The sequence below is a fragment of the Merops nubicus genome, unplaced genomic scaffold (genome assembly GCF_000691845.1).
Source record: "Merops nubicus isolate BGI_N331 unplaced genomic scaffold, ASM69184v1 scaffold5184, whole genome shotgun sequence".
NCBI classification, from domain to species: domain Eukaryota; kingdom Metazoa; phylum Chordata; class Aves; order Coraciiformes; family Meropidae; genus Merops; species Merops nubicus.
In genome coordinates, this window is record NW_008606081.1 from 45,198 (window position 1) to 71,768 (window position 26,571).

A 26,571-nucleotide genomic window follows, 5' to 3' on the forward strand; every position below is an offset into this window, starting at 1 on the left:
AATACTACCTTTCCATTTTTCAGGTTATCACAGACATTTATGCTCTTCTCTGAAGCACAGTTGAACACCTGGAAGAGAACAAAACCTGCTATCTCCAACAAGTTTTAAAAGGCTGGAGAGCATTTAGGCCTATTGAAGTATATGTAGCATAAATATAAGACTGCTAAATGAATCCAGAATGGTATTACATGGTCTTTACACTGGTGTGAAAAAAAAAAAAAACTAGTGTCAAAAGACAAAAGAATAAAGACTATATGAGACATCCATTTGAACCATCTGTGTATCATAATAAAGAAATTTTGGAAATTCTTCAACTTTAGTTAGATATGGAGGATGGAGCATCATAAATGGGATGTTAAACAAGCCAAAGCTGAGCTTTGGTTAAAATATATTCATTTTCCTATGGCAATCTGGCTTCACAAGTGTGGAAGAATACCACCTGTAGCAGTATGAATATGAATTCATATGATGACAGTTGAACACTTTCCAAGCTATGTGTACCACATTCCTTTCCTCAAAAAAAAACCCAAAAAACCAAACACCACCTTATAACAATCTCACCCCACACCCTCCAATATCTGTCACTACATGATATATCTACTAAAGGTTCAAGTTTCAGTATTTTGGAATGCAATGTAAAAGAGAAAGATTTAGTTTAGGAGGAAAAGAATCCAAAATAGCAACTCAATACAATTGGACTGTCTTTAATTGATCCTTGAACAAATTTTGTTCAATTGTTGAAAAGGACAGGCAGGTCCACTATCATTATTATATGACCAATGAGTATTTTGTGCATCAGTAAGCTGGTGCTCATTCCCCAAGCACTGATGTCTTACTCATTGCATCGATTTACATCCTGGTTAAACTAAAGTTAAAGAAGCGGCAGCTATGAAGCAGTAACTGTTAAAGAATTATTCAGCTATCTCATTTATGTCGTGTGAATCTGCACGAAACACGGGCAGCTTCTAATATCAACTGCCTAAAAAGTGAAAGGCTAAAGTGATATTGCAGTTCATTCATTGTGTCACACGACTATTGTAACAAAACTAAGAAAGGAACAATTCAAGTTATTGCATTACAGTACATTTAGTAAGGATATGAATGTTCTTAGTACGATTATTTTCCCTCACAGTGCCCCTTTAGCTAGAAGCTGAACAGACACATGACAATATCTGGAAAGCTCCTTTTTGCAGAATTATCCCCTAAAGGGAGCACACCTATAAAAAAGCATTACTCAGCAAGGCAACACAGATTAGCAGCGTAACACAAGCGTAACAAGTGCACTGTGTCATTCTCTGGTGAGTGCCTGAAAGGGAAGGTACACAGGGGAAAACACAGGTGACAGCCTGCCAGCTTAAGTCAACTTCTATCATGCTCAATGCAAAGTAAATCTGGCAGATGCCCTGAAGGTTCCATTTTATTTCTTGATTTTCCCAGACCCATTTAGAAATTTAGCCCTGAGATTTCAAACAGTAGTTTTTGGACACAGACAGTGTTAAGCATTCAGTGTTAAAACAAAAATCCTCAGTGATATGTTCCACAAAAATCTCAACTGGCACCTCTATATGGACTGCAGTTAGTTTGAACTATTCAGCTTTGATGGAAGTATTTCAGCAATGGAATTTCCAAATCATCTGTTACTTCACACACAAACGGCCACCAGGACAGGGTGTAGCATTATTGTATGAAATAACACCTGCTTTAATGATTTAAATGTTTTCTGACATCTCTCCTATTCTCACTCTTGCAGCAACAGTAAAACTCCTAGTTCAGGAATCCAAACTTCAAAGATGAGGACTACTTTAACAACTAAAGGTATTACCTGATCTCTTCCCTTGGAAAAAAAAAAAAAATCAGCAACATCCAGACTACAACTAAGGAAAGTGTTTAACCTGTTCTACTATAAGGATCCTCAAAATATTCTCAGGTAACTATTTAACAATTGCTATCAGCACTGGAATGAATGAAACATAACTTCACTCTAACTTTCTTAAAAAATCTGTCAGTTCTCTTGCCTACATTTTAGATGGTGGGAAACCTGAAAAATGAGGAACCTTACTGCAAGACTATATAGTCAAACACAACCACCACCTTCTGTCCTCTGTTAGTTTTCACTTACCTTCACTTTCACAGCAAATGCCCATGCCTTTAACCTCTTCTTACAGCCACATCATTTTCATCTGGATGTTCCCCATTACAACATTAAGCATGGGGCTCTGAACTCGACTTAGTTCTCTAGTAGGGCCAACTGAATCAGAGCAGTTTCTTTACAAATCTTAAGTTCAGCACCTCCAAAAAATACCACGAATGAAGTAAGATTTGCTTCTTTGCAGTTACACCACTGCCTATTCCTGTAGTTCATGATCCATTGACATGAACGTACCTGTTTCTGTATTAACACCTCACCAGCTGATTGCTTTTTAAAATAGACATGTTTGCTTCTTCCTTCTTAAAGGCTGCACATCTAGCTTATTTTATTTCATCTCATGACTTTGGAGTGCTTCTTTACATTGGAAATAGCCTAATCTCATTTTGCCTTTTCAATCTCTTCTCAAGTTGGTGGCATCCACACATTGGATGTAAGCATTAACTGTTCTGGCACCGGAAGGCTTCCCTTATGGAGGTGCACTCAAGACACATCCTCCCAGTCCGACCAGGGTCCACAGCTGTGCGTTCCCTGAACTTCGAGAACATCACAGATCCATGGTCTGCTTAAACTATGGTTATTCGGAACTTCCAAAAACTTGACTGAATACATTTTACCTACTGTACTGCCCCATGTCTACTTAGAGTCTTTATTTTGTTTATTAGGGATGTTAGATTGGTTGGACATTGACGGATTTTACTGTTTAAGTTTTACTTATTCATTTTTATTGAAAACCCTGCCTGAATGACCTATTAGTTTGACAGACCACCAAGAACAAGCAAAACCCAACCAAGCAGACATGCCACCCCCAAGACAGAAGACCTAGCTCACTACTGTTCACTGTTCTGCACAAAGTCTTCTATGAATATCCACATTTCCAAGCCATCTGAGAAAGAATGCACAGTTCACAACCTGTGGTCTTGCTCTCATTTACTGAAGTCTCAGAGGACTCAGAGCACTCTAGAATTCACACGGTGTTTTATTTCAAGTGAAAATTCCATATGGTTACAAAAAAAATGTATATTTAAAACAAAAGGAATCTCAAGATTGAAATAGATATTTACATATATTAAAGTAGTAAAAAGGAAGCAGAAAAAGTTGCATTAGCTGTTGGCCAAGATATTTCTACCTCACCCGACCTTCTTAATGTTCTCCTTTGTAACAGTCCCTGTGGCTGGATTTGAGCAAGTCTAGCAAGACAACTTTGTACCTTTTAACTCTATACACCCAGTGATATTCAAATGTGTTCATTCTTTTATTTTGCCCTCCCAAAACTCTCACCAGTGCCCATGCCTGGCACTCTGTTTTTGGATGACGTTAATAATTTCATTACCACCTTCATGAAGTAACTCAGTATATGCAAACAGCCTGTTCTGAGAACATTAATCAACTTACCAATATGCTTACAACTGACATAGGACTTTTTGGATTATGGTTAATAAACATAGCTTCTAATGATGGTCTTATCAGTCCCAAGACAAGAAGTAGTCATAGCATGTCCTTTAACTGCCCTTTAATGGCATGATGCCAGCATCAGCTTTCTCCTAAGGTGGCTTCCTTTTGCCTGCGTCACTTCCAAACACTTTGACCCTCACCAGCGCAGTGAGAGGTACAGCTGAGCTCTAATGAAAGCAAGGCCATTTGGTCTAGCAAGAAGAGTAGAAGAAAATATTCAAGTAGATAACATCCTCCTCCCCCTCTGTATTTCACATGACTGCTTTTGTTTCCCTTGTGTCCCAACAGGCATATGAAAACAGCAGGAAAAAGAGTGGATGGCATGGAACCAGCCTCTCTCACTCTTGCATGCAAGACTGACTAATCGTATAATCATGGGTATGTTTTTTTGCTATTCAAAAACTCAACAAATAATTTTTGTATTTGCAACTACCTTTCAGAAAGCTGCCTTTTTAGCCACGTCAATCTGTATGTTAAGCCATGGTAACCAAATGCATGTCCGCGTTCCACTGCACCTACCCAGCATTTCTCTGGGACAGTTTCACTGCAATGAGAACCAACTTAAGACTTTCATGAACTTATTCCTGTTACCTTGAAGTGCAATCACATGAGCCTATCACATACTGAATACACAGGATTCAGAGGCTTATGGCTTACTGATGAAACTGCTGAAAGAACAATTAAATCTTCCCTGATGTGTTCTTCCCCTGTTTGTTTTACAACATTTGGTTTAAACCTTCAGCTACTTAGGACTGTAATACTGAAAATCAGATTCTAAAAATGGCAGAAAGCTATTCCTAGGGAAAAAAAGAGAAATATTCTGCAAATCCTCTTTGTCCTTGATGTAACCAACTCCTGCTTCTGACGGGCACTAAGTAGCTTTCACAATGATTTACATCCAGGTGGCTCATTTCAGATTAAAATTTTGGCGTCTCACCCAAAGGCCATCGCTCTTTCCCACCTGAGTTTGGCGCAAGCAGCTGCAGAAGCCAGACTCCCGCACCTCGTGGAAAGCCAAGCTGCTACTTGGGAAGGAAAGGGAGATGAGAGAGCCAGTCACTGACAGAAGGTAGCATGTGCTGTAAAGGTGGCACATGCCCTGCTGCAACCACAATGTGTGGGGAAAAGCAGCAACAAGATCAGTTATCAGTGAGCAAGTGCAAGAGGTTGCATTTAGCTGCTTGGGCAGCACTTACCCTATGAACAGCCTTTCCCTGCCTAAAGTGAGCCTAAGGAAACTGCCTGGAAAGCAAGGTCTATTAGGGTCCAATTAAAGCCACAATGAAAAGCCTTCAAAATCTCTTGCATATAATGAACCTTATACATAGTTGCTACTTCTCCTTCCTCTACTCCACCCAACTGAATAAATTTGAATGGTTGTAGACAGGTTAAAAGCTACATTCCATCTCTAATGTTACAGCATTCACAGAAGAAATCTTAACCAACTCTGGTGACTGAAGAGTTATACTGACAGGAACAATGAACACACAGTAGCTTGTTAAGCACAGAGTGAATGTGAAAAGTGGTCAGGGAGAAGCGGAATGTGCTTGCAAGGAGTTAAGACTGCCAGACCTTTTCTAGTTAAAAGCTAATGAAAAATAAGACCTGCCAAAATTTAATCAGTTCACATCATTTTTTTAATGTCACATTCAGTTTAATCTTTCCTCTAATCTACATGTAACGCTTTTGCCATTTATCCAAATAAAACCCAGAAAATCTGAACGCTGCTTTCATCAAAATCAGAAATTGATCATTTTGAATTTGTATTTTCCTATTCTGTGCCAAAGAACTACTTTTTGTGGAGGCTATGCTATAGAAACACGCAGAAAAACACAGTTTGTTTTTCCCTTTTTGAATCTTTGGACTATTTAATTTGCCCCACATTTAAGCTGGTCCTTGTACATGTCAAGAAATCATTGTACAGACTGAGAAAAAGTCCTCTGTAACTAATGCATTTGACTACTACAGGCAAAACAGAGATTAACAGTGAAGACTAAAAGCAAAAACAGCCAGAGCTGCTACATCACTCAAGGGTTTCCTACTGTTGATAGCATCTGAACAGTATGGAAGTAGGAGACAAAATTAAAAATAAAGAAAAAAGTAATTCAGTTTGAAGAAGAAAGGACAACAGTCACTAATACCAGGACAGGATGACAGAAGAATTTAACCTTTAGATTACAAGGACAAGAATTGCCTGGAAGACCATCCAAAATTACTAAGTTCCAAAAGTCATCTCATGTCAATGACACCCACCATCCTTCTGTGAGTTTCTTTCTCCTCTACTTCACATGCAGAGCAGTAAGTAACAACAGGGCACTCCCTAAAGGAGCAATTCCCTGTGCCTGTGTTGCAACCTATACATTCCAAACCTCATGGTCAGAGTTACATTCATATATAATGTTGCATAACTTAATTACAAAGACCCCAGCACCTGCCTTACTCTTTTCAAAAAGTTCATACTGATTTTTTTTAAACTTTTGCAAACATGGCTGTTACAAAAGAAGAAAATGTATCTCCTCTACTTGTGTCTTCTGCTGCCTTAACTTTAGCTATACCCTATGCATGAGCTGACTTACTAGTCCTTCCATTATTTCAGCAAGGTGCACAACCTAGGAAAGTTTACTCTGCCACTCTCCACAGTTAGTAGCCCTGTCCTACAAAAACACTTTCTTGCAAGAGTTGATTGTTTTGACTTTAACTCAAGTCCCATACTTGGACTGCCAATGATGTTAATTTCTAACAAGACTGGCAGTGTTTCTCCTCCATTGAGCTGGCACCCAGGAACTGGATTTAGGCACAGATACCCAAAGTTACTTAATCACCTCCAATCCTCCTAGTGAAAAGGACCTAAAATGTACTTGAGAATTTAGCTCCCATGTTCAAACAGGAATTAATGAAACTGAAAATAAGCAGCTTTCTCTCACTGTCAGTTAAAACTCAAAATTTTAACTGTAGCCTACTGATAGCTCATCTTCAGATTGACAAAAAATAGTTTTGCCTCCATTCTACTGTGCCAGAAATGAGAAATGTGTCTTCTTATAGATATAGAAAATTATTATACAAGGCTCAGCTGTCGATTACTGCTTCTCAGAACTTTTTGTCTGAGTTGCAATCTATCAAGATTGAAAGAGCTATTTCTTTCTGTATGAAGCACTAAATTCCATATTACACGATCCTCTGAAATTTCCTGCAAGATCCAAAGCAGCACTCAAAGACACATCTCTTGTTCTAGAAGTTTGGGTGCTTATATTTGGGAAGTGCTGAGGCTGTGCTGAACACTGCTGTTTGTCAAAATAATTTTGTTGCTTGATCACAGTACCTCTGGGCTTGGCTATCCTTTGCGTTTTATAATTTCACTGCTCTAATACAAATTTGTACTACTTGTAACAGAAGGAATGATTTATGTGTATGACTGACGAATTCTACCTTAACATAGAGCAAACAGACATGTCAGTACTGTGAGGTGAGGCCTGTTCTTACCATACAGTTCATAGCAAAATGATTGTGCTGTGTCTGAAGCTCCATCGCGTGGGGGTGACTGGTTCCAATCTCTGTGTAGCTGTTCAGAAACAGACCTTTGTTGTGTGTGATCCAGTCAAACATCTACAAGACAATATTAAGGAAAGAAAAAAAAAAGTAACTATTTTGTTATGGTAGAAATTACAGACAAGTAACGTGAGAAACTAGTGAACACAGAAGTCAAAAAGTTTAACACGGATGCTCTTTCCATTGTAAGTTACCACATGTTTTAACCAACTCATTACTGAAGCCTGACTTTTTGGACCCATCAGCTGAGGCTGTTAAAGTTTTACTGTAAGTGTTTATCTCAACAAGGTACAGTAAAGTCATAACCATGAAGTCATAAACTTCATTACTAAAAAGAAGTCATAATAAACACACAGGTTTGGAGCACAATCTTGAGCTACCAAGCTTATACTTTCTCTAGGGTCAAGATTTCGTTATGTCAGCAGCTTAGTAATTTAGAATTAAAATGGGAATTCACAGAAATTAAACATAAATCCATTCTTGCTGATCAAGTACTTTGGCAACAAATATAATATTTTTAGTTCATAACTTCACAGCAAATTTGGAAACAAATTTTTTATTGCTAAACAACATAAAAAATCCTATACTAGATCACAGTTACATATTATCTTCTTCCAGACAAGCTTGGTGGGTTTTTTTTGGTGGTGTTTTTTTGTTTGTTTGTTTGGTTTGGTTGTTTGTTTATGGGTTGTTTTTTGTTGTTCTTGGGTTTTTTTGTTTTGTTTTGTTTGTTTATTTAAAAAGGTATTTTAATAGTCAAATTTTAGGAAAGACCTTATCTGACAATGGCCTTCAATGGAGGTACACAGATATATTAACAGTGGCACTAGAAGGCAAACTTTTCGAAGACCAAGCACCACAGCTGAAGTTTCACACTTTCCACTCTTCCCCACAATGGTCTTGAAATCTTTGCTATATCTCAGCTCAAAAGACCCACCTACTGTCTGGATAAGCTGGGAAAGATCGTTCTGAAAAAAAAATGGTAGCAATGAGCAGAAAGTCTTTAAAGATCTTTTAAAATATGCTGGCTTACAGAGCAATATTATAAAATCCATTCTACCACTCAGGTACACAACAAATCAAATTATAGATAGACTACAATGTGGTAAGGACTGTAAACCAAAGAAAAAGTTTGAAGAGCTTAAACAACGGAGACTGCTGATCACATGCTCCTGCTGATTTTTTTCATTTATCTAGCCTACAGTGAAGATGTGTTACATTACTCAAAACAGACATAGGTCCTGCTCGTGATCACCCCTCTCTAGGTAGACTTAGGTTGCTGCCTTCAGATACATACGGGGGAACTCCAACCAGATTCCCTCTCACCTTGCCCCTTTTTTGCCTTCTCTTCCCCTGGACCCAGATTTCTTCTCCAAGAATTGTGCGAGTCCACCAAAATGAACGTATTTATTTCTCCCCATCCAATACTTTTATTTTTCCAATAAAGCTCTAGCCCCTTCCCACACCTAAATAAACCACACAGACATACACTGATAAAGAAGTCCTGAGCTATGAAATCCAATCTGACACAAGCAGTGAACTAAGGGCTACAAGTAGATTAAGGCAAGGGCCTTCATCTAAAAGTAAATTGGCAGGACAGAGCTCAATCCCACAGGCTCAAGTATTTCACAAGGAGTTGTTTGAGGCCCAAGTTATGTCAGCAACTTTTACATCAGTTAATGCAGAACGTATCTTTCAAGAGCACATAAGCACCATTAAAATCTATTTTGTTCATGCTGTAATAAAGAATAATTAATGCTGTAATTAACTGGTTGAAAGGTTGCTAAAGAGTCTTTAGGCCTGAAAGAGCAATACTAGACCAACAGCTTATTATTTCCTAAATAATTTTAAAACTCTCGAGTCAATTGACCAGATTTTTTTCAACTCTTTACATGCCCCTACTGTTTTCAGCTATACCCATTCAGTAAACACTTACCTTAAATGGCACTTCTAAAAATTACTTCTTTTTTAAACACAGCAGAAAACATTACGAACACAGGAAGTCCCTGAGCTGAAATGATGAGGGTAAGGGAAACTAAGGGGGAAGAAAACAGAGGAAGGAGGAGGAAGAAGTAGCATTATGTATGTTTGCTCTGTTTTTACCGTTCCCCATGCACCTGCTCACAAGCACTGCTGGAGAGTAGGATACTAGTTTAACACAGACCTTGGGTCTCATCCAGTTCAGGCATTCTTACACAGAAAATTTTAAGAAATCTTACAGAGATCATACTTACCATTTGACTGCATAGTCTGGTTACTTCTTCTCCCAGAAAAAAACTCCCCACCCTTCCTTAAAGCTATTTGTTCCATGGTAACAAGTTAATAATAAGTGATTGCAAAACCATTCTATATGAAAACAGATCTTATTTGAGCTCATCTAAAAGTGTACTGCCAGCCATATTTACTCTTCAAATACCATGACAATCAAGGTCTTTCTCATTTGAAGGGACTGGTTAGCCCGAAACATTCTGAGATCACTCAGTCCCCTATTAATGACATATGCACTGCCAAAAGAGATAAATCAGTTTTTAGCCTGGAACTTTAAATCCTGCATCAATGAAGCAGTTCCTCATATCAGTCTCTTCAGACTGTGTCAACTGCCTGTCACTCAAATCCCAAGGGCTGCTCAGAAGGAGACTGATGTAGTCCTTAGCCATCTGTATATATAAAGTATGCAGCGTTCATCTTCATCTGATGCACGCAAAAACCCGTCTGGAACAAAAACTTACCAAAGCAAAAGCTGTGAAGTGACTACTGCTTAAAATTTTCTTTGGTGAGAGCTACCTGCATTCTTCACGGCTTAGAATTACTACCCTATCCCCTCTACAGCAGAAGGCTGAGAGTCAAATTCTCCATCAAGAAATCCCTTATTTCTCATTAAAAGGCTAGTGATTAACTCCCAGACAAAAATTACTGTTTGCAGTTACCCGGGGTACATTTAAGTCCACCAGGCAGTGCCCATGTGTACTCCCCCTACCCCCAATCCCTTACCTTTTCAGCATCCTGCTCAAACAGCCTGAGCTGAAAACATTGGTCCAATTTCAACTTCCGCACATGCCACATCTGATGCAGATGCTGCCGTGTTGAGTGCAGCCTGTCCAGCATGGTGGATACTTTGGGTAGAAGGTTCTGTAAGTCCGCATTCCCTGACCCAGAGTTCTTTTTGGGAAAGCTATCACTGCTCTGTATCCGCTGGAGCAGCTTTTGTCCTTCCACATCAAGGTCCTCGATAGGGGCCTTAATGACTTTCTTCTTCAATTGTGAATGCTCCTCTATCATATTGCGAGCACCTTCCAGGTCCTGAGGCATTTCCTTTTTTGACAATATATCTTGCAGTTCCTCCAGTCTGGACAGCATATGGGTTGCATTGCTAATGTAGTCCTCAAAGGCAACTCTGATTTCTATCCACTCCTCATGGTTGTACTCCAAACAGCCATCAAATTCTGGGGTTAGCTGAGAAGGATCAACTACTTTGGTAAGGCCTTCCAGAGACACCATATTTGTCTAAAAAAATGAACATTTTTAAAAATGCTGTTACTGAAATGAATTTTTTTTCATTTCAAAACCAAGATTTTGGTTTTTGCTTTGTAAGAGTTGATCGTTTTGCTCATGAAGTCCACGTCACTTAACCTTACTCATACACCACTTTTCAAATATCAGTTCTGATCAGTGTCCTGTCTTGCAGGTTTTCCCCAAATGAGAGAAATATTATAGTTCTTTCTTAACTTCACTACACTTAAAGAGAGAACAGCAAGCACTCTTTTGATTAATTTCTGACTTTGTGCACAGTAAAGCAGACGGAGGATAATGGCAAGGTGGAGTTGGATGCTTTCCTCTGGATGCTGGTGATACCAGAATTGCAGACCAAGACAACAAATAGAGGACACCTAACTTTTTAACTTTAGGGGCAAAACCCTCATTCCATTTTCTCATGCTGAGAAAAAGAATATCAATGACGACCTGCACAACTACTGACCTAAGCAGATGAAGAAAAACATTTTCCCTCTACTAGCACTTGCCTAATATATCCCCCCTCTCATCTAGAGCATAATTTATCTCAAGAGTTTTCAAGATGCTGATCAGTAGTGAGCACACTTAAAGGCATAAAATAAATGTAAACTTGCATACCATAGAGTAAATTACCTCAAACTCAAACTTAGAGCTGCCAAAGTTAGTCCTCTGTTTCTGCCAGAAATTATCTGGCTTGATTATCAGTGCAACATGAATACAACATGGAAAGGATTCCTGTAAAATCTTCAGCAGAGGCTTTATGGAGTCCCATTTTGACCCACGCATATCTACAATGACGGTGAATCCTCGTTTACACACTTCCTCACTGCAGAGGAAAGAAGAAAAGGTTGTCAAGCATGTGTTACAACTTCAGACACAGCACCCTACTGCACCACACTGCCTAATGAACGTGGTCTCCTCAGCTGACCATAACACCCTAGGGTCCCATTGTTGGCGAGCTGACGTACAGCAGATCTCAGACCTCTCAGGAAGTTTCTCTCACCCCCTGACAAACTCCTTGCGGGTGACAGCTTTACACCTGTTGCTGATTTGGTAATCTGCCTTTATCTCCTCTTTCATTTTCATTGTTTATATTCATGATGATTCATCTTCCAGTCTTGTTTCTCCTTCACCTTACACACACATTAAACACAGCATTTACTGAAGTGGCAATATGTAATTCATTTACAATTGACTCTTCAGAACACTCACTTTACTGATGACAAAATTTATGCCTTTCATATGGCTATGGGGATCCTCTGAAAGATGGCATACTGTTCTTATCTGCCACTTCTGCCATTTTTTTAAAGTGTCTCAGATTTAACTCCATATTATCTGAGTTAAAGAATCTTGAGGGGGGAAAATAGTCTTTATTGACAATTCCTTCTATAACAGGTCCCATTTGTGGATATTTATGGTATAAGAAAGCATTTTACGGCTATGAAAAAAAATACATCAAACTGCTTCTACAAAATTTGAGCTCAATTTTGCTATCCGAAAGTTGACGGACCCCACATTCAAATTCTTCAGAGACTGGCAGATTTATTTTCCTTTTTATTTTCTTTTCATCGATACCTTTTGTACATCTAGTGCTTACCACTGATGAAAAGTGGTAAGCACTACCAACGCCAGAAATTTTTATTTTGATCCAGCAGAATTTGCTATATGACCCTGTCAAAATGGAAAGGGAAAATATTTCAAAACCAATGTATCATAGAGAATGGACTATTAAAAGGGACCAAATGTCTGTTGTTTGAGTACATGAGTCACTTTCACTGATGTGACTAATGTAAATGCAATTTTGGAGTTCATGTGGTGAAGTTTTCAATGTCCAAGAAGCAGGGAAGCTCCACTGGCATACTCCACACTGTCTTATTGGCCACGGTGTAGAAAAACATAAGTTATGACTGACACAGGAGATCAGAAGAGCTTCTGAAAGAAGTGATAACATGGCCCATCCTTATCATACCACACAAACTGCGCACTGCATGAGGAGGACTGCTTGCCACCAATTCATGAGGCACACATCTACTGGGGTGTGCAAAGCAGCCCCTCATCATGTAGTACAATGTAGACGTGTCCTCCCATTCTGTGGCCCCACCATCTGTTGAAAGATGAGTCCCTTTCAGCCAAGGATCGCAAAAATTGTACTCAGAGGCTTCAGTCAGTCAAGGTCATCTGTTAGGTGAACCAGAACACCTAACACCTGGCCCAGTCAGCACTGATGACTTAAGTTTAGCAGTATTTTTCAATTGCATAAATTGTTAAATTAGCAAAACCATGAGACTGAATCACCCTAAGTGTTTAGATCTCTTGCCGAACAATAACTAACAGACCAACCAAATATTCAGGGCTATTTGTACCAACTGGGACTTCTTCATTAGCCAGAGCTGCATGATTGGTCCCTAAAACATGTCTTGTATGAAAATGAGTGTTGCTTTTAATAATGCTCCTTTATTCTCAAAGCTTTCCCATGCTTACAGAGATATAAAACCTGTAGGAACTTTATTTCTAATTTTAAATCTATTTAAGATAAACTAACATATATCTTTTGTCAGAGGACCATTGTATTTTGCCAGATTATCTCTGGAAAACTCTCTTTGGCATATTTTGATGTATATTTATCTATTAACTTCTCTAGTAACTTGAAGCTCTGGAGGGCTAGAGTGCATCTCAAACATCCAAATGCGATGTCAAATTATCTCAGAAATAAAAATCTCAAGCCTTCTTCCCATCCTCCTTCTGCTACCTCTCTGTATATCTCCAAGTTAACTTAACAAAAAAGCCAAAAAGGTAGTAAACACCCCTATGCTTCAAAGAAGAATAAAGACTTGAATAACTGAACTACCAACAACTGCTCTCAAGGAAGGCCACACAGGTTCAACTACGCATCTTGGAGTTAGGTTTATGAAAGCACTTTTTTCAGGCTGATTCTGAATCTGATTACATTAGGTGCAAAGAAGACTGCCTATAAATTAACACATTACAGAACCACGGATGGTAACTGCAGTCAGGGATGTTGTCCAAGGGCTTTTTTACAACTGTAATGACAACTTCTCCTTGAGGTCATAGGCAAACGTGTCCAAGTACAGCCAGCCTTACTCCAGCCTGCACTAAATGCTAGCAGGTTCTGAAGTGGACCTAAAGTCAGGGTCTTACAATCATTTTTGTCTCAAATTCAGTTACTACTAGGAACAAAGTTCTATGTGAACAAACTTTTTTACATTTAAATAATACATAAGGCTATTCTTTTTATTAAAAAAAAATATATATATACATATAAAACTTAATATATATAATGTGGGTGTGTATACGTACACACAGTAGCACTGGATTTGACTTCAGCAGATTTATTTAAATAGCACACTGCAATTCATTTAGATTGTTGAGAAAACAATGACATCAGTACTTTCACAGGTATCTCCACAGGTTTATCTGAGACTTGTACAAGCAGTATCTCACTCCTGGTTATTCCTGTGCTATAACGGGACACTGTAACTTGCCTAATACAAATAAGAGGAATGTTGTGCTGACCTCACTCCCCGCATTTCCAAAGCACAAACTACTTGCAACTAAGGCACACCAGCCATTCTGCCAATAGCCTTCCTTCTACAAGGCAGAGCAATTATTTAGGTCTCTTCCAAAAAGCAGTTTGAAAACGGTAATTGACAGAACTTGCTATGAATTTGCTCATTTTCCTAACCTGTTCAGCCTTCTAGCTTGTGGGTATACTGCAACATTCTCAATTTTTTTTTTTTGTTTTATAGCTTCAGAACTTATCAAGCAGCCATCACTTACCTAGGAATACACGCTAGGTATGAAATTAGTCTTCTAAGGTCTTCTTGCCGTATTCTGTCATGATTACTACGAGCTGGAAACGTTAGAATGGGACCTCCACGCTTATCTCTGCCACCTGAAAAATTAAAAGTGTTAAAAGACCCCACAGCATAAGACCGTTCTTGTTTGCAAAGTCTTCAGAATACTTTTGGAAAACCTAAGTCCTACACTTTTTCATGAATACCCACTTAAAAAAATAAGTGATTTCAAGTTAAATGAACACTGTAATTTAGAGACCAGATTAAAATTTAATTTTGAGTGTATCAATCAGCATATTGTCATAATTCCTACAATGAGGAAGTATCTGTTAAAAAAACTGAAACAAAGAATAACCACATTGCACTGACACATTACAGTCACATTCAAGTTTGACTGGCAGTGTAACATCTCCAGTGTTATGTATTTAACTTCTGAACCAGTAATTGTACAGAATAAATATAGAGTTACACTACTTTGTAGGCAAGTATTTAGAGGATGCTCAGCATTAACTTCATTACAAGCTCTGAGTTTATGTATATACTATTTCACGTGCATTGTATATACACTAGACAAGTAAATGGATACTATTTAAGCATTTAATTTACATTTTTACCCTGTTCTCATGTGTAGATTCTGAACTGTAAGTTTATGGGTTTTAATTTTGTTAGCAATGTGGGAAATTCTGAATCCACTTAATACATAAGGAAAAAAAAATCTGACTTTGAGTGGTTCCACTTAAATGTATTCATCTCATTCATTAAACTGCACATTTCCTATAGGTGAACATTAAAATGCTATTCTATACCCAACACCTGCCTAGTGACATGTTACTATTACTAAATGCTAAATCCACATCAGTAGGCTCTCTTTATACAAGCTAAATTTCACATCTATGCTCTCAATCACAGATAGGACAGTGGTTTTATGCACCCACATATGTCCTGAATGATTTCTTGTTGTAAATCCATGTTACTAAACAAAGTTTTAAAAAAATCCCTTTGAAAGGAAGGCCAAAAGCAAATGAATAAAACCAGTCACTCAAAAATTCACCACCATCCTCCCAACAGAGTCCGTGTGTGCTTGCTAGAGATACTAAGTCTAACTGTCAAGGTGTCCGGGGACTGTCTGCGCTGGACATGTTGCCCCACGAGGTGCCAAATGAAACTCAGAAGAGACAAATGTAGCTTTGAATTTCTGTCAAGCTGCAATGTCAGAAACCTAAACTTAAAAGAAAATTCATATTCGTATCTTTCATGACCCTCTTAAGTGGGACATGAGATTAAAAACAATTGAGCAGTCTCATTCTAATAGAGCAGGGCAAGTCTGGTCTTGACCATCCCGACCCACTTGCCAAGCAGAGAGCTTTGAGGATTTTTACAGAGGAAGTGACAGGCTAAAAACAAGACACAAGTCACAAGAGAGAGGAAGGATAAATGACAAGACGGAGAGTCCAACAGCCCCGGCCTCCGCTCAGCTCCAGAGTGATCACTGGGCTCCAGAGCTGCCCAACTTAGCTGAAAGTCTCCCGCAGCCTTTAATGGTCTCCTCAGTGCACTGCAGCCCCGCAGCTACGGATCTTAAAAACTTCTGTTTCAGCTGGTAAACATCACTGATTCCAACCCTCAGAAAAAGTGCTCGATGGCTCAGGGTGGAAATTCTTCTTTAAAAAGCAACAGCTAGCAGGGAAGAGCATACACTAAATTGTCTTTAACCCTCTCTATGGGTTTTAAACAAATGCCTTGTTATATGCAGTCTCCTTATCTCAGTCCTCCAGGCCTCTCCCACACAACTCCTGTAACATGCAACTTTCCAACACAGCAGAGGAAAGAAATCCATATTCTTTATGCCATTTTGGATGTCACTTCAGTTAGCTCCCAGCCTCACATACACCACAGATAAAATCCATTTTTGAAGTATGGTGCTTAAATTTCTGATATATCGTGTCCTGAAATTTTTGTACGTCAGAAACGAACTTGTTGCACAAATTTCAGATCTAGATGAGTAATGAATTAATACAGCCTTGATTTTTGGTGCAGAATTTCACTATCCAGTCTTAAACCAGATACCAAAACTGTTAATATTAAACAAAAAAAGTCCCCATGACTTGTTTTTTTCATCAGCTATACTGAAAGCTCTCTTAGGCCTTTCCCAAATACGTAACTCTCATTTCCTTTGTTCCTGATGCTCCTGTGTCATACACAAAGAGGAATGTTAAAAACAACGATGTATGAGGCACCAGGTGGGAATTTCCTGTCTCATAATAGTCTTTATCTACCTCAACTCTCTATTTGTCTTGGTTTAACAAAAACATATTAAGCTACTACTTTCAGCAGTGAGACTTCCATTTTCACCCCTTTCCTTTCATACAAAACCCCCACAGTACTGAGATATTATCTCTGTCTATGCCAAGACATGTCATATGAGTAGCTCATCAGCTCACAAGTCACCCAGTGTGAATCACTTCTGTCTGGTGAACATCACTAACAGCAGTCCAGTCAATGGTCTCCAAATGGCACTAAAATCCAACAGATTGCCTTGTGCAGTTTTTTCAGGAAGTGTCTTTTTACCCAGTTTCAAAGTACTTAGGTAAAGCTAAACAGTGGGCTTCTATGCTATGTTTGGGAAGGAGGGCAAGTCATCAAGTGCTATTTCCTCATATAAACCTCATATATAAGATAACGTATTCTGTAAGAAGATGCTCTCCCTGGGTAAGCAAGTGTAGAGATGTAATATCTGTAACTTCAACAGACTTCAGTTTAAACTTAATAAAAAACTGCATCCAAGACTTCATTTGTGCTTCATGGTTAAATCTCTTGGAGGCCTTTCTATTTCTGGTGAAATAGGTGGTGAAACACCCAATACTCAAGCAGATTATTTCCCAGTTAGGTGACAATCAGTTCAAGGAAGCGTGTGTGTGTGTGTCCCTGGCCCCACTCCCGGCTGTTGTTGTTTTTGTTTGAGAACTACTTTGTGGACAACTTTAGAAAAGCAACCCAGGATTTACAGGGAACCTGCACCGAAGCTTTTTGCATTCTACACACCAAGTTATTACTTTGAACAATACAAGATAAAGCAGTCCAGTCTGTCAGACTGGTTTCAAGAAGGGCAAGTATTTCTGATATGGGATTTACCCCAGAATCACTTTGTACAGATAGGAGAATCCAGGTCAGCTTGGAGAGCTTTGGGACCTTCCAGTTACCAACGTACATACAGTGAGACATACTCCCCAGAACTTCACAGCAGTATTTGTTCTGTACTTCCTTGCTTCCCGCCCTAGCAAAACAATACCAGCTTCAAGGTCTGTTTCAGAATTGAATTTTCAGAGACTGCACCTCTCCATCTCACTCCAACTGCCATCAAATCATTACCCTTACCTTTCTTTAACAGTTTGAGCATCACAGCTACACCAATATATTTTGAAATACACAAGGAAAACGAAAATTTTAACAAGTCCAGATGACTCATCTAGAATCACAGAATGGTTTGGGTTGGAAAGGACCTTAGAGACCACCTCATTTCAACTCCCTTGTTATGGGTAGGGACACCTCCCACTAGACCACGTTGCTCAAAGCCTCATCCATCCCGGCCTTTGACACTTCCAGGGATGGCGCATCTGCAACTTCTCTGGGCAACCTGTTCCAGTATCTCACCACCCTTAGAGTAAAGATTTCTTTCTTAATAATGTAACCTAAACCTACCCTTTTCCAGTTTAGAACCATCAGCCCTAATCTCATCATTACACTGCCTTTCAAAGAGTCCCTTCCCAGCTTTATAATAGGCTCCCTTGAAGTACTGGAAGGCTGCAACAAGGTCTCCCTGGAACCCTCTCTTCTCCAGGCTCAACAACCCAAACTTTCTCAGCCTGTATTCAGAGGGGAGGTGCTCCAGGTCCCATCACTTTTGTGGCTCTCTTCTGGACACACTCCAACAGGTCGATACCGTTCTTATGCTGGGGGCCCCAGAGTGGAACACAGTACTCCAGGTGGGGTCTCACAAGCGCTGAGCAGAAAGGGAGATTCACTTCCCTCGACCTGCTGGCCACACTTCTTTTGATACAGCCCAGGACACAGTTGGCTTTCTGGGCTGTGAGTGCACATTGCTGGCTCATGTTCAGTTCTTCATCTACCAGTATCCCCAGGTAGGTACTCCGTAGGGCTGTTCTCAATCCCTTCATCCTCCAGCCTGTATTGACACCAGTGGTTGGAAGGGGCCTCTTGAGATCATCTAGTCCAATTCCTTTGACACAGCAGGATCACTTAGGGCAGGCTGCACAGGAACACATCCAGGCAGGTTTCCAAAGTCTCCAGAGAGGGAGACTCCACAGCCTCTCTGAGCAGCTTGTTCCAGTGCTCTGTCACCCTCACAGCAGAGAATTTTCTCCTCATGTTGAGGTGGAACTTCCTGTGTTCTAGTTTATACTCATTATTCCTTGTCCTTGTCCTGTTACTGGGCACCACCAAAAAGAGGCTGTCCTCTTCATCTTGACACCCACTCCTCAGATATTTATACACATTAATAAGAACCTCTCTCAGCTTTCTCAAAACTAAACAGACCCAGTTCTCTCAGTCCTTCTTCATAGGAGAGATATTCAAGACCCTCATTCATCCTCATAGCTCTCTGTTTGACTCCTCTCCAGAAGACCACTGTCCTTCTTGAAATGGGAAGCCCAAAACTGCATACAGTATTCAAGGTGAGGTCTCACCAGGGCAGGGTTGAGGGGGAGGAGAACCTCTCTAGACCTGCTGGACATACTTCTATTAATGCACCCCAGGATACCATTGGCCCTCTTGGCTACAAGGGCACACTGCTGTCCCACAGATAACCTACTGTCCACTAGGACTCCAAGGTCTTTCTCCATGCACTTTCACCTTGCACTTGGTCTTTTTGTACTTCATGTGGTTCACATGGACCCATCTCTCAAACCTGTCAAGATCCCTCTGGATGGCATCCCTACCTGCACCATGGTCCTCAGTTGTATATTGTTGCACAAAATTTAGTTCTACATTTACCTCCTTTTTAAAAAAAAAATACATCCCCCCAAAAAACGCAACACTCTCCTGACTAGTGCTACAGATAACAAAGGCAAGAAGAAAGAACACTCCTCCATCTAAATACATATTCAGATACACTGAATTAGAAACAAATGCACTTTTTTTTAAATTTACAAAACCATATAATTAACAGCTCAGTAAAGGGGGTTACACTGAATTGTGATGATGGAGGAAAATGCAAAAGTGAAAACATCAGGTCTATTGTGACTTGTGACAGAGGAAAAACAACTACTGAAATAGTTTTGTCAAAGTGATGTGCAAAAAAAATTATGTTGAGTACATCTATTAAACATGTCCACCCAAACAAAACTGAAAGTAATAAATGAATAATAAAGACTGAAACAAAGTGATAGAAAAGTACAGCAAAACTTAGGCTAACACAGGTTGAAGAAGTACCTGTTGGAGGAGAAAAAGAGAAACTCTCATAAATACAGTTCAATCACAACATCGTATACTTGGGAGTAAAAGTAATACTTCAGTGGGAGCATCTGTTACCAAGACTTTTACCTTGATTAAAACACCCACATTTGTTATTGGATCAGGACATCATCTCAAGAATGGCTTAGGAGCTACCTATGATGGAAAGAGTCATTGCCCCTTGTCTTCTCCGTGTAGCTTCTTGTGAAGAGTGCATCCATCCTCTTTGTAGCTGCCCGCTGTGATAAGGTATTCCCTGAGCCTTCTCTTCTCCAGGGAGAAAAGACTTAACTCCTTCAGTCTTTCCTCACAGGGCACATTCTCCAGGTCTTGGAGAGAAGGCTCATCTTCATGGCCTTCCTATGGACCCTCTCCAATGTGTTTGCATTTTTTAACTGTGGGGACCAGAACTGGACACAGTACTCCAGGTGTAGCCTGAAAAGCACTGAGCAGATTGGGATAATCACATACCTATCTCTACTAGTGGATGCAGTCCATGATCCAATCTGCCTTGGTTGCTGCAGCAGCACTGCGCTGACTTACGTTCAGCTTTTGTCCACCAGGACCCCCAGATCCCTTTCAGCAAGGCTGCTCCCCAGCCACACAGACCCCAACCTTTACTTGACTCTTTGGTTATTCTGACCCAGGCAGAGGTCTCTCCACTTGTCTCCATTAAACTTCATTCTATTCTTGCTAGTCCACTCTTCCAGCCTGTCCAGGTCTCTCTGTACGATGGCTCACCCTTTTATGTCCATCTCACGATAAGCTGGTCTCAAGAAGTGTTTAAGACTTAAAGTCAGCACTGTGGAAAGATCAGACTTCAGTATGCCAAAAATACATAGATGAACACACTGCTACACAGCCCATACTTGCTCATTTAACTTGGACAGGAAAGTCTCAGCAGGGAAGGGATTGGAAAAGTAAGCAGAGGATCTCAAACCCCCCATGATTTTTTCTCAGACTGTTAGATGTGTAATTTTCCTGCTCTATAAAATAGAACCATTTCTTTGCACTGTTGACTGTCATACTTTGTCTACTTGGAAGGCACTCAACAATCAACAATTAATAGGTAGGAACAACTACATCTATATAGTATATATAGTATAATGGTATCTACCACAACTCCAACATAAATGAGAGAATAAAAAAAAATTATAGTGATATTTGTGGATGCCTTAGGCTTAATTGGGACTATTAGAGTTTTTAACAGAGGTAACTTAAGCATTACCTTTAGACTGAGTTTGATTAGAGATATTCCAAATAAATCCGTCCTACTTCTACAGACCTTAGAGAGTTACTGTGCTTACAAATATTAAAACCAAGTACTTGAGAAAGAGCTGTACTCCTGAAGAAAAAAAAAAAAAAAGTACATTGAAAGCCTCTGTAAGTCAGTAATCCAATAGTCCTCCTCACCCCTGTGTTCCCAGGTATAAAGCTTGACAGTTCTAATTCCACCGTGGTTAAGCCCTAGTGGTGGTGGTAGCTGTGTTGGGGGTGTGCGTGTTTGATTGTTTCATGTCACTTGCATTACTAATATAACTTATTTCATTTGCTTCACTTGCAGTGGAAATGTGAAACTGGATTTTGGCAGATCTTTTCTGGCCAGACTTGCTGCCCACAGCTGTTTCCTTCATTCTTCTGTCAGAAGTTGCTACCTTCACACAGGCAAGTTGGCAGCCACTTCTTCCTGCCTGCACCTGGTCTGCTCTGGTTCATAGTCCATTACCTCCCTTTAAATTTATCTTCAGCTTTCATCTCACCTACTTCACTTCCACTAAATTAATGCCTTTTGAGAATGCCATATGCTTACAAATTAATATTAGAGAATACTTATAAACTTTCAGATCCCTTTTAAGAGGTCCAAACTAAGCTCTTGACAACCTGGAAATTCACAGGTTTTGGAATGGAAACTCACTACATTTTCACAGGATCACAGAGTGGCAGAGGTTGGAAGGGACCTCTAGGGACCATCTAGTCCAACCCCCCTTGCTTAAAGCGAGGTCACCTAGAGCAGGCTGCACAGGATTGCATCCAGGCAGGTTTTGAAAATCTCCAGAGCAGGAGACTCCACAGCCTCTCTGGGCAGCCTGTGCCAGGGCTCCCTCACCCTCACAGTAAAGAAGTTTCTCCTTATGTTTAGGTAAAGTACCATAAAGTACCACTAAGTACCATAAAGCAAGGTCCAAAGAAAATTCTTAATGAGGGACTGGAACACCATGCTTTTTTTTTTTCCCCTCTGACAGTAGTTTTAAGCAAGCCTTCATGAGCACTGCAATTCATATGCAGCAGAACTGGGTGCTTCCAGGGAAATTGGCTCTGGGCAGTCTGTTATGTCTTTCATTACAGTTGCCAGGACCTTTAAAGCACACAAACAAATGAAAACAACCCCAAAAAAAAAAACCACCCACAAAAACTGCCCCACATCTTTATTTGCTTTACATCTCCACTTGACTCAGCAGAGTGGACAGGATGAACTACTGTGAACTACATACTGCAGATGCAAGTATCAGCATCTGTGCACAGCAAATCTCTAAAGAGCACAATTGTAGGGATCATTTGGTATGTTTTAAAATTTATAGAGAAAAGCTTTATTTTTTGAGTTCTTGATAAATTATTTAGGAGAAAAAAAAAAAAACCAAACAACTTTCACGCTTGAGACTGTGCCCTAAATCACTTGACACTGAGATTATGGCAAAGAGAACAACATTGCTTAATCCTAAGAGATCTGAAAGCATTTACTTCAGAAAGTCACACCAAAATGCATTTCAAAAGACTAAGCACCTCAGCTATCATTCCATCAAGTGAAGTTACATATCAGGTTATAGAACACATTATGATATTCATTCATCTAAACTCCACTTTTAAACCTTCTGCTATACCTTGTTAAGCAACCAAGCAACTCAACAAATTGTTAAGTAACCAAACTTTAGGGTGTACGCTGGAGACAGCTAAAATTAGAGGCCAAGCCATTTCACCATGAAGATATTAAGTGCACTTCAGAAGATATGCACTGAAATGGCACCAAAATTTCACCTCTGCAACAGGGATACTTCTTCAGTACTTCAGACAGGCCAGTAACAAATCTCTGTAAAACTCTCCAGCAGAAGAACCAAAAATAAGAGAAGGCACAGGACTACGGTACAGCAAGTTGTCTAAATAATGCCATTGGATAGGCTGGAGGGACAGGACACAACCAGGATGACAAGAATTATGTTCCACATTTAACAAAACACAGATCTTACTTTATTACAGGTCCTTTCACAATGCTCATGTTGTGTTTGGAATATTCAACTGAAATAGATGCTACCCTAACTTTCCATGACTTTCATAATGATATTTCAAGTATTAAAAATACCATTTTGTATGTGATTGACAACCCAGTGATGTATTCCACAACAGAAGAAAACTGTACCTGAAAGGTAGGCAACTTTTTCCTTTAAAATTGGCAATACTTCCATAGCTTTCATTTCATCATTTTTGCGAAACCCTGAAAAAAGGAAAAGACAAGAAAAATAGTCAGAAATTCAGACAAGCCCAGCTTCCACATCTACTGTAGTATTTGTTATATAGCACTGTAAACCATCTGTATCTTTGGAATACAGTATGATTGTTATGATTACAGGAATGACAATGATCTTACAGTAAAAGGTTGCAGAAAAGTAAAAATGTGTTAATGAACAAGTCATTGCTTTGACTAGCTTAACACAAATAGCATGGTCTGCTAGCAAGCCTCAGCAGAAAACAGGATACTGGAACTTAGTTTTTATTTACTGATCAAAAGGACATCAGTTGGTTCCTGTTGCTTTTGGGCATTCCAAATGCCGCTCTCACTTTTGGTTCCAGTAGAGAGGAGTTATCATCAAGCTAATAAGAGTAGGTACCTTTAGAGAAACCCCCAAAATTCCCAAATCCTCCAAAAACACCACACAAAAAGACCCACCAAAAACCCCCAACGCTATTTACATGCAAAGTTCCTTATGTCACTTCTGTAAGCTGAATTGGGAGATAAAGTTCACAACTGTGTCTCTGCTGCCTGACAGGAGCAGCATTCTCTAACACCTATGGATTTTGACATGGTTCCCAAGCTGAGAGATTCTGGGCAATATTGCAAAGCAGCACATCAACAGCGTGTCCCAGCTCTCTACTTCCATTACATTTCTGTGCCAGATTCTAACCCACTCCATTTTTTAATAAGGAAGATGTAGAAAGCATTTTATTTATCACTTTACACTCCATATTGACCTGTACTATACAGAATTGGCCCCTTTTGGACTAATCTTGTTCATCTTAAAAAACTTTAGCGTATCCACACTTCAACTGCCTGTTTGACCTTTCCAAGACTTTTTGGATTCATGTGCTTTTTAAAAAAAAGAAATCTCATTTCTGAAAAGCACCCCTCCTGGGGTAAATGGGAAGTGTGCACTTCTCTATTCACTGTTGAAGCCCAGAAGTGCTGTTAAGTAGCCCAAATAGCCTGCTACAACATAGTAGCTGTGCTCCTTAAAAAAGTAACAGTATGAGCTATTTAGAAGGTAAAATAAGCTGCTTGATTTTTTGTTGTTTCAGGGAAATCTTACAAAGGCAAGCTCTGGTGTACATGTGTCAGTCTTTTCTAAAATATATTGCTCTTCCACTGTGCAAAAGGGATGTAATCCCTCCAGAGACGGCAGCAGAAGCTGTCACTGATGCCCAGCAGGGAGGCCACAACTTCTCCTCCTCCTCAAAAATATCCACATTTCACATCCTTTGGTCTTGGGCTCTGAGCCTTAATGGAAGAGCTGTGTACTTCAGAGCTAAAACTTGAAGTTATTATATGTGTGTCATCAAGAAAGGTGAGACTTGTAAATAAGGGCATCCCGCATGTAAATTACATCACAGGTTTTCTATTCTGGCCACAACACTGAGACTTCTGCGCCACTACAGTATCTAGTTTTGGGCACTACCCTTCAAACCCAACCCAGGCCACACCAAACAGAACACTCAAGGGACAAAGATGGGGAGGTGTTTACACGTCATGAGCTATGAGGAAGGACTAAACCAAAAGACCTTGTTCCGTCTGAAGAACTGGGGGGAGACATAGTAGCAGTCCTCAAAACACAAAGTTTTGTAGTGGCAAAAGTAGGCTGGCTGGAATTATAGCAAGAGGTTTACTTTAGATTGCAAGAAGTTTTTTAAAGGACAGAAATGTGAAGCAGCACATGGGGTTGCCTGTGGAAAACTACAGAATACCTATGGCTGGGGCATTTAAAAAAATGCATTTAGACAAATGCCTGTCAGCAATGGGTCCCTCCAGTTCATTGCAACTGATATGTTTACCCAGGACACTGTCTCAGCACCCAAGATGACAAACAAAAGAAAACTAAAATTCTCTTCCAGGCACTGGCTACTTCCCTATTTTTCCATGAACACCACAAAGCCAAAATTCAAGACACATTCTCAGAAAAGCTAAGCCAGGAAAACTCGTTCCTTGGGTAACCATGCTGTATGGAAGGTTTCTATACAATGGACAATACTTTGTAAATAGACAGCAACTCCAGACAGACAGTGGAAGGACACAGACACTTCTTTCATGTTTGTGCTTGAGGCTCTCAGCAGCACAAGGCAGCTCCAAAGGAACCTCTTGCATTATTCCTTCCCCCACAATACTGGCTAGGTGTTATCAGCTTTTTACTGAAACTGCCTACAGTTTTGTTCCTACCAAGTGTTCATTTAGTAAAGCTTTAAACAAGACTTTAAAAAAAACCTTGGGCTTAAATAACTCAACTAAAAAGACAGCAAATACCTTTTTCCACCTTGAAATAGTTGAGCTTCAGCTGACTGGTAGGGCACACAGGCACACTCCTAAATTTTTTTTAACATGCCTTGAGCTACTCATCATAAGCTTAATGCCAATTTAGCATGTTCAGCTTTCATATTAACCATGACAATTCCTTTTCTTTACAGTAAATTTAGAGGTAGAAAACACCTTCTCCACACGTAAAAAGCATGCAGAAACAAGCGCTGTACTTTGCTGTCTATCTTAGCTCAAAACTACCCAAACACTGCTGTTACCACAACTTGCCTGCTCAGATTTCTAAACCTTTAAAATGCTTCACCTCAGCTGATGTGCAGTAGCTGCACATTTTACTTTGCCTGTGGCATGTAAGGAGTGAGAAACATTTAGCTAACATTTCTTTGACTATTAAGGGGCTGCTCAAGGTAAACACCTGAACAAATACGTTAGTGCTTGGCTCACGGTCTGGATCTGCGTATCCTTGAGGCTGGCTGGCTTGGATTATCATATTTCTGCTGTTCTCAACAGCCTATTTTTATTCCAGTTCTACAGCGTTAAAGCTCAGCTGAAAAGACTGTGGGGATTACAATTGACAAAAGAATGCTGAGGAGCAAAAAGGGTGAAACAGCAAGAAAGTATTGTATTTTTATCTCAAATAGAGCGATAATAAACAAAAAACCAGCAGTATAAACAGGTCTTAAGGGCTTGGGGCGGGGTTTCCCATGGCCTGCGTGCCCCCCTTTTCACATCCCCTACGCTAAAAAGCGTCTGTGATTATGAGGATTTCATTAAAAAAGAAACAAATAACCAGAAGGCGTTCACCGCACCCCGGCGAGCAGCCCCGGACAGCCGCACGC

The 26,571-nt window shown here is 39.8% G+C and overlaps 1 protein-coding gene across 1 annotated transcript in view; it reads right to left on the reverse strand.

Moving 5' to 3' along the window:
* LOC103772200 (triple functional domain protein) overlaps positions 1–23,426 on the reverse strand; it is a gene marked incomplete at its 3' end in the record, with an annotated part of 66,697 nt that extends 43,271 nt beyond the window's left edge. The window contains exons 1-5 of the mRNA XM_008939522.1: positions 23,354–23,426; positions 14,456–14,570; positions 11,291–11,483; positions 10,139–10,651; positions 7,082–7,204 (exon numbers count right to left, since the gene is read on the reverse strand). Coding sequence (XP_008937770.1) covers positions 7,082–7,204; positions 10,139–10,651; positions 11,291–11,483; positions 14,456–14,570; positions 23,354–23,408 — 999 coding nt within the window. The remainder of the gene's footprint in view (positions 1–7,081; positions 7,205–10,138; positions 10,652–11,290; positions 11,484–14,455; positions 14,571–23,353) is intronic.
* Between the last annotated feature and the right edge of the window lie 3,145 nt (positions 23,427–26,571).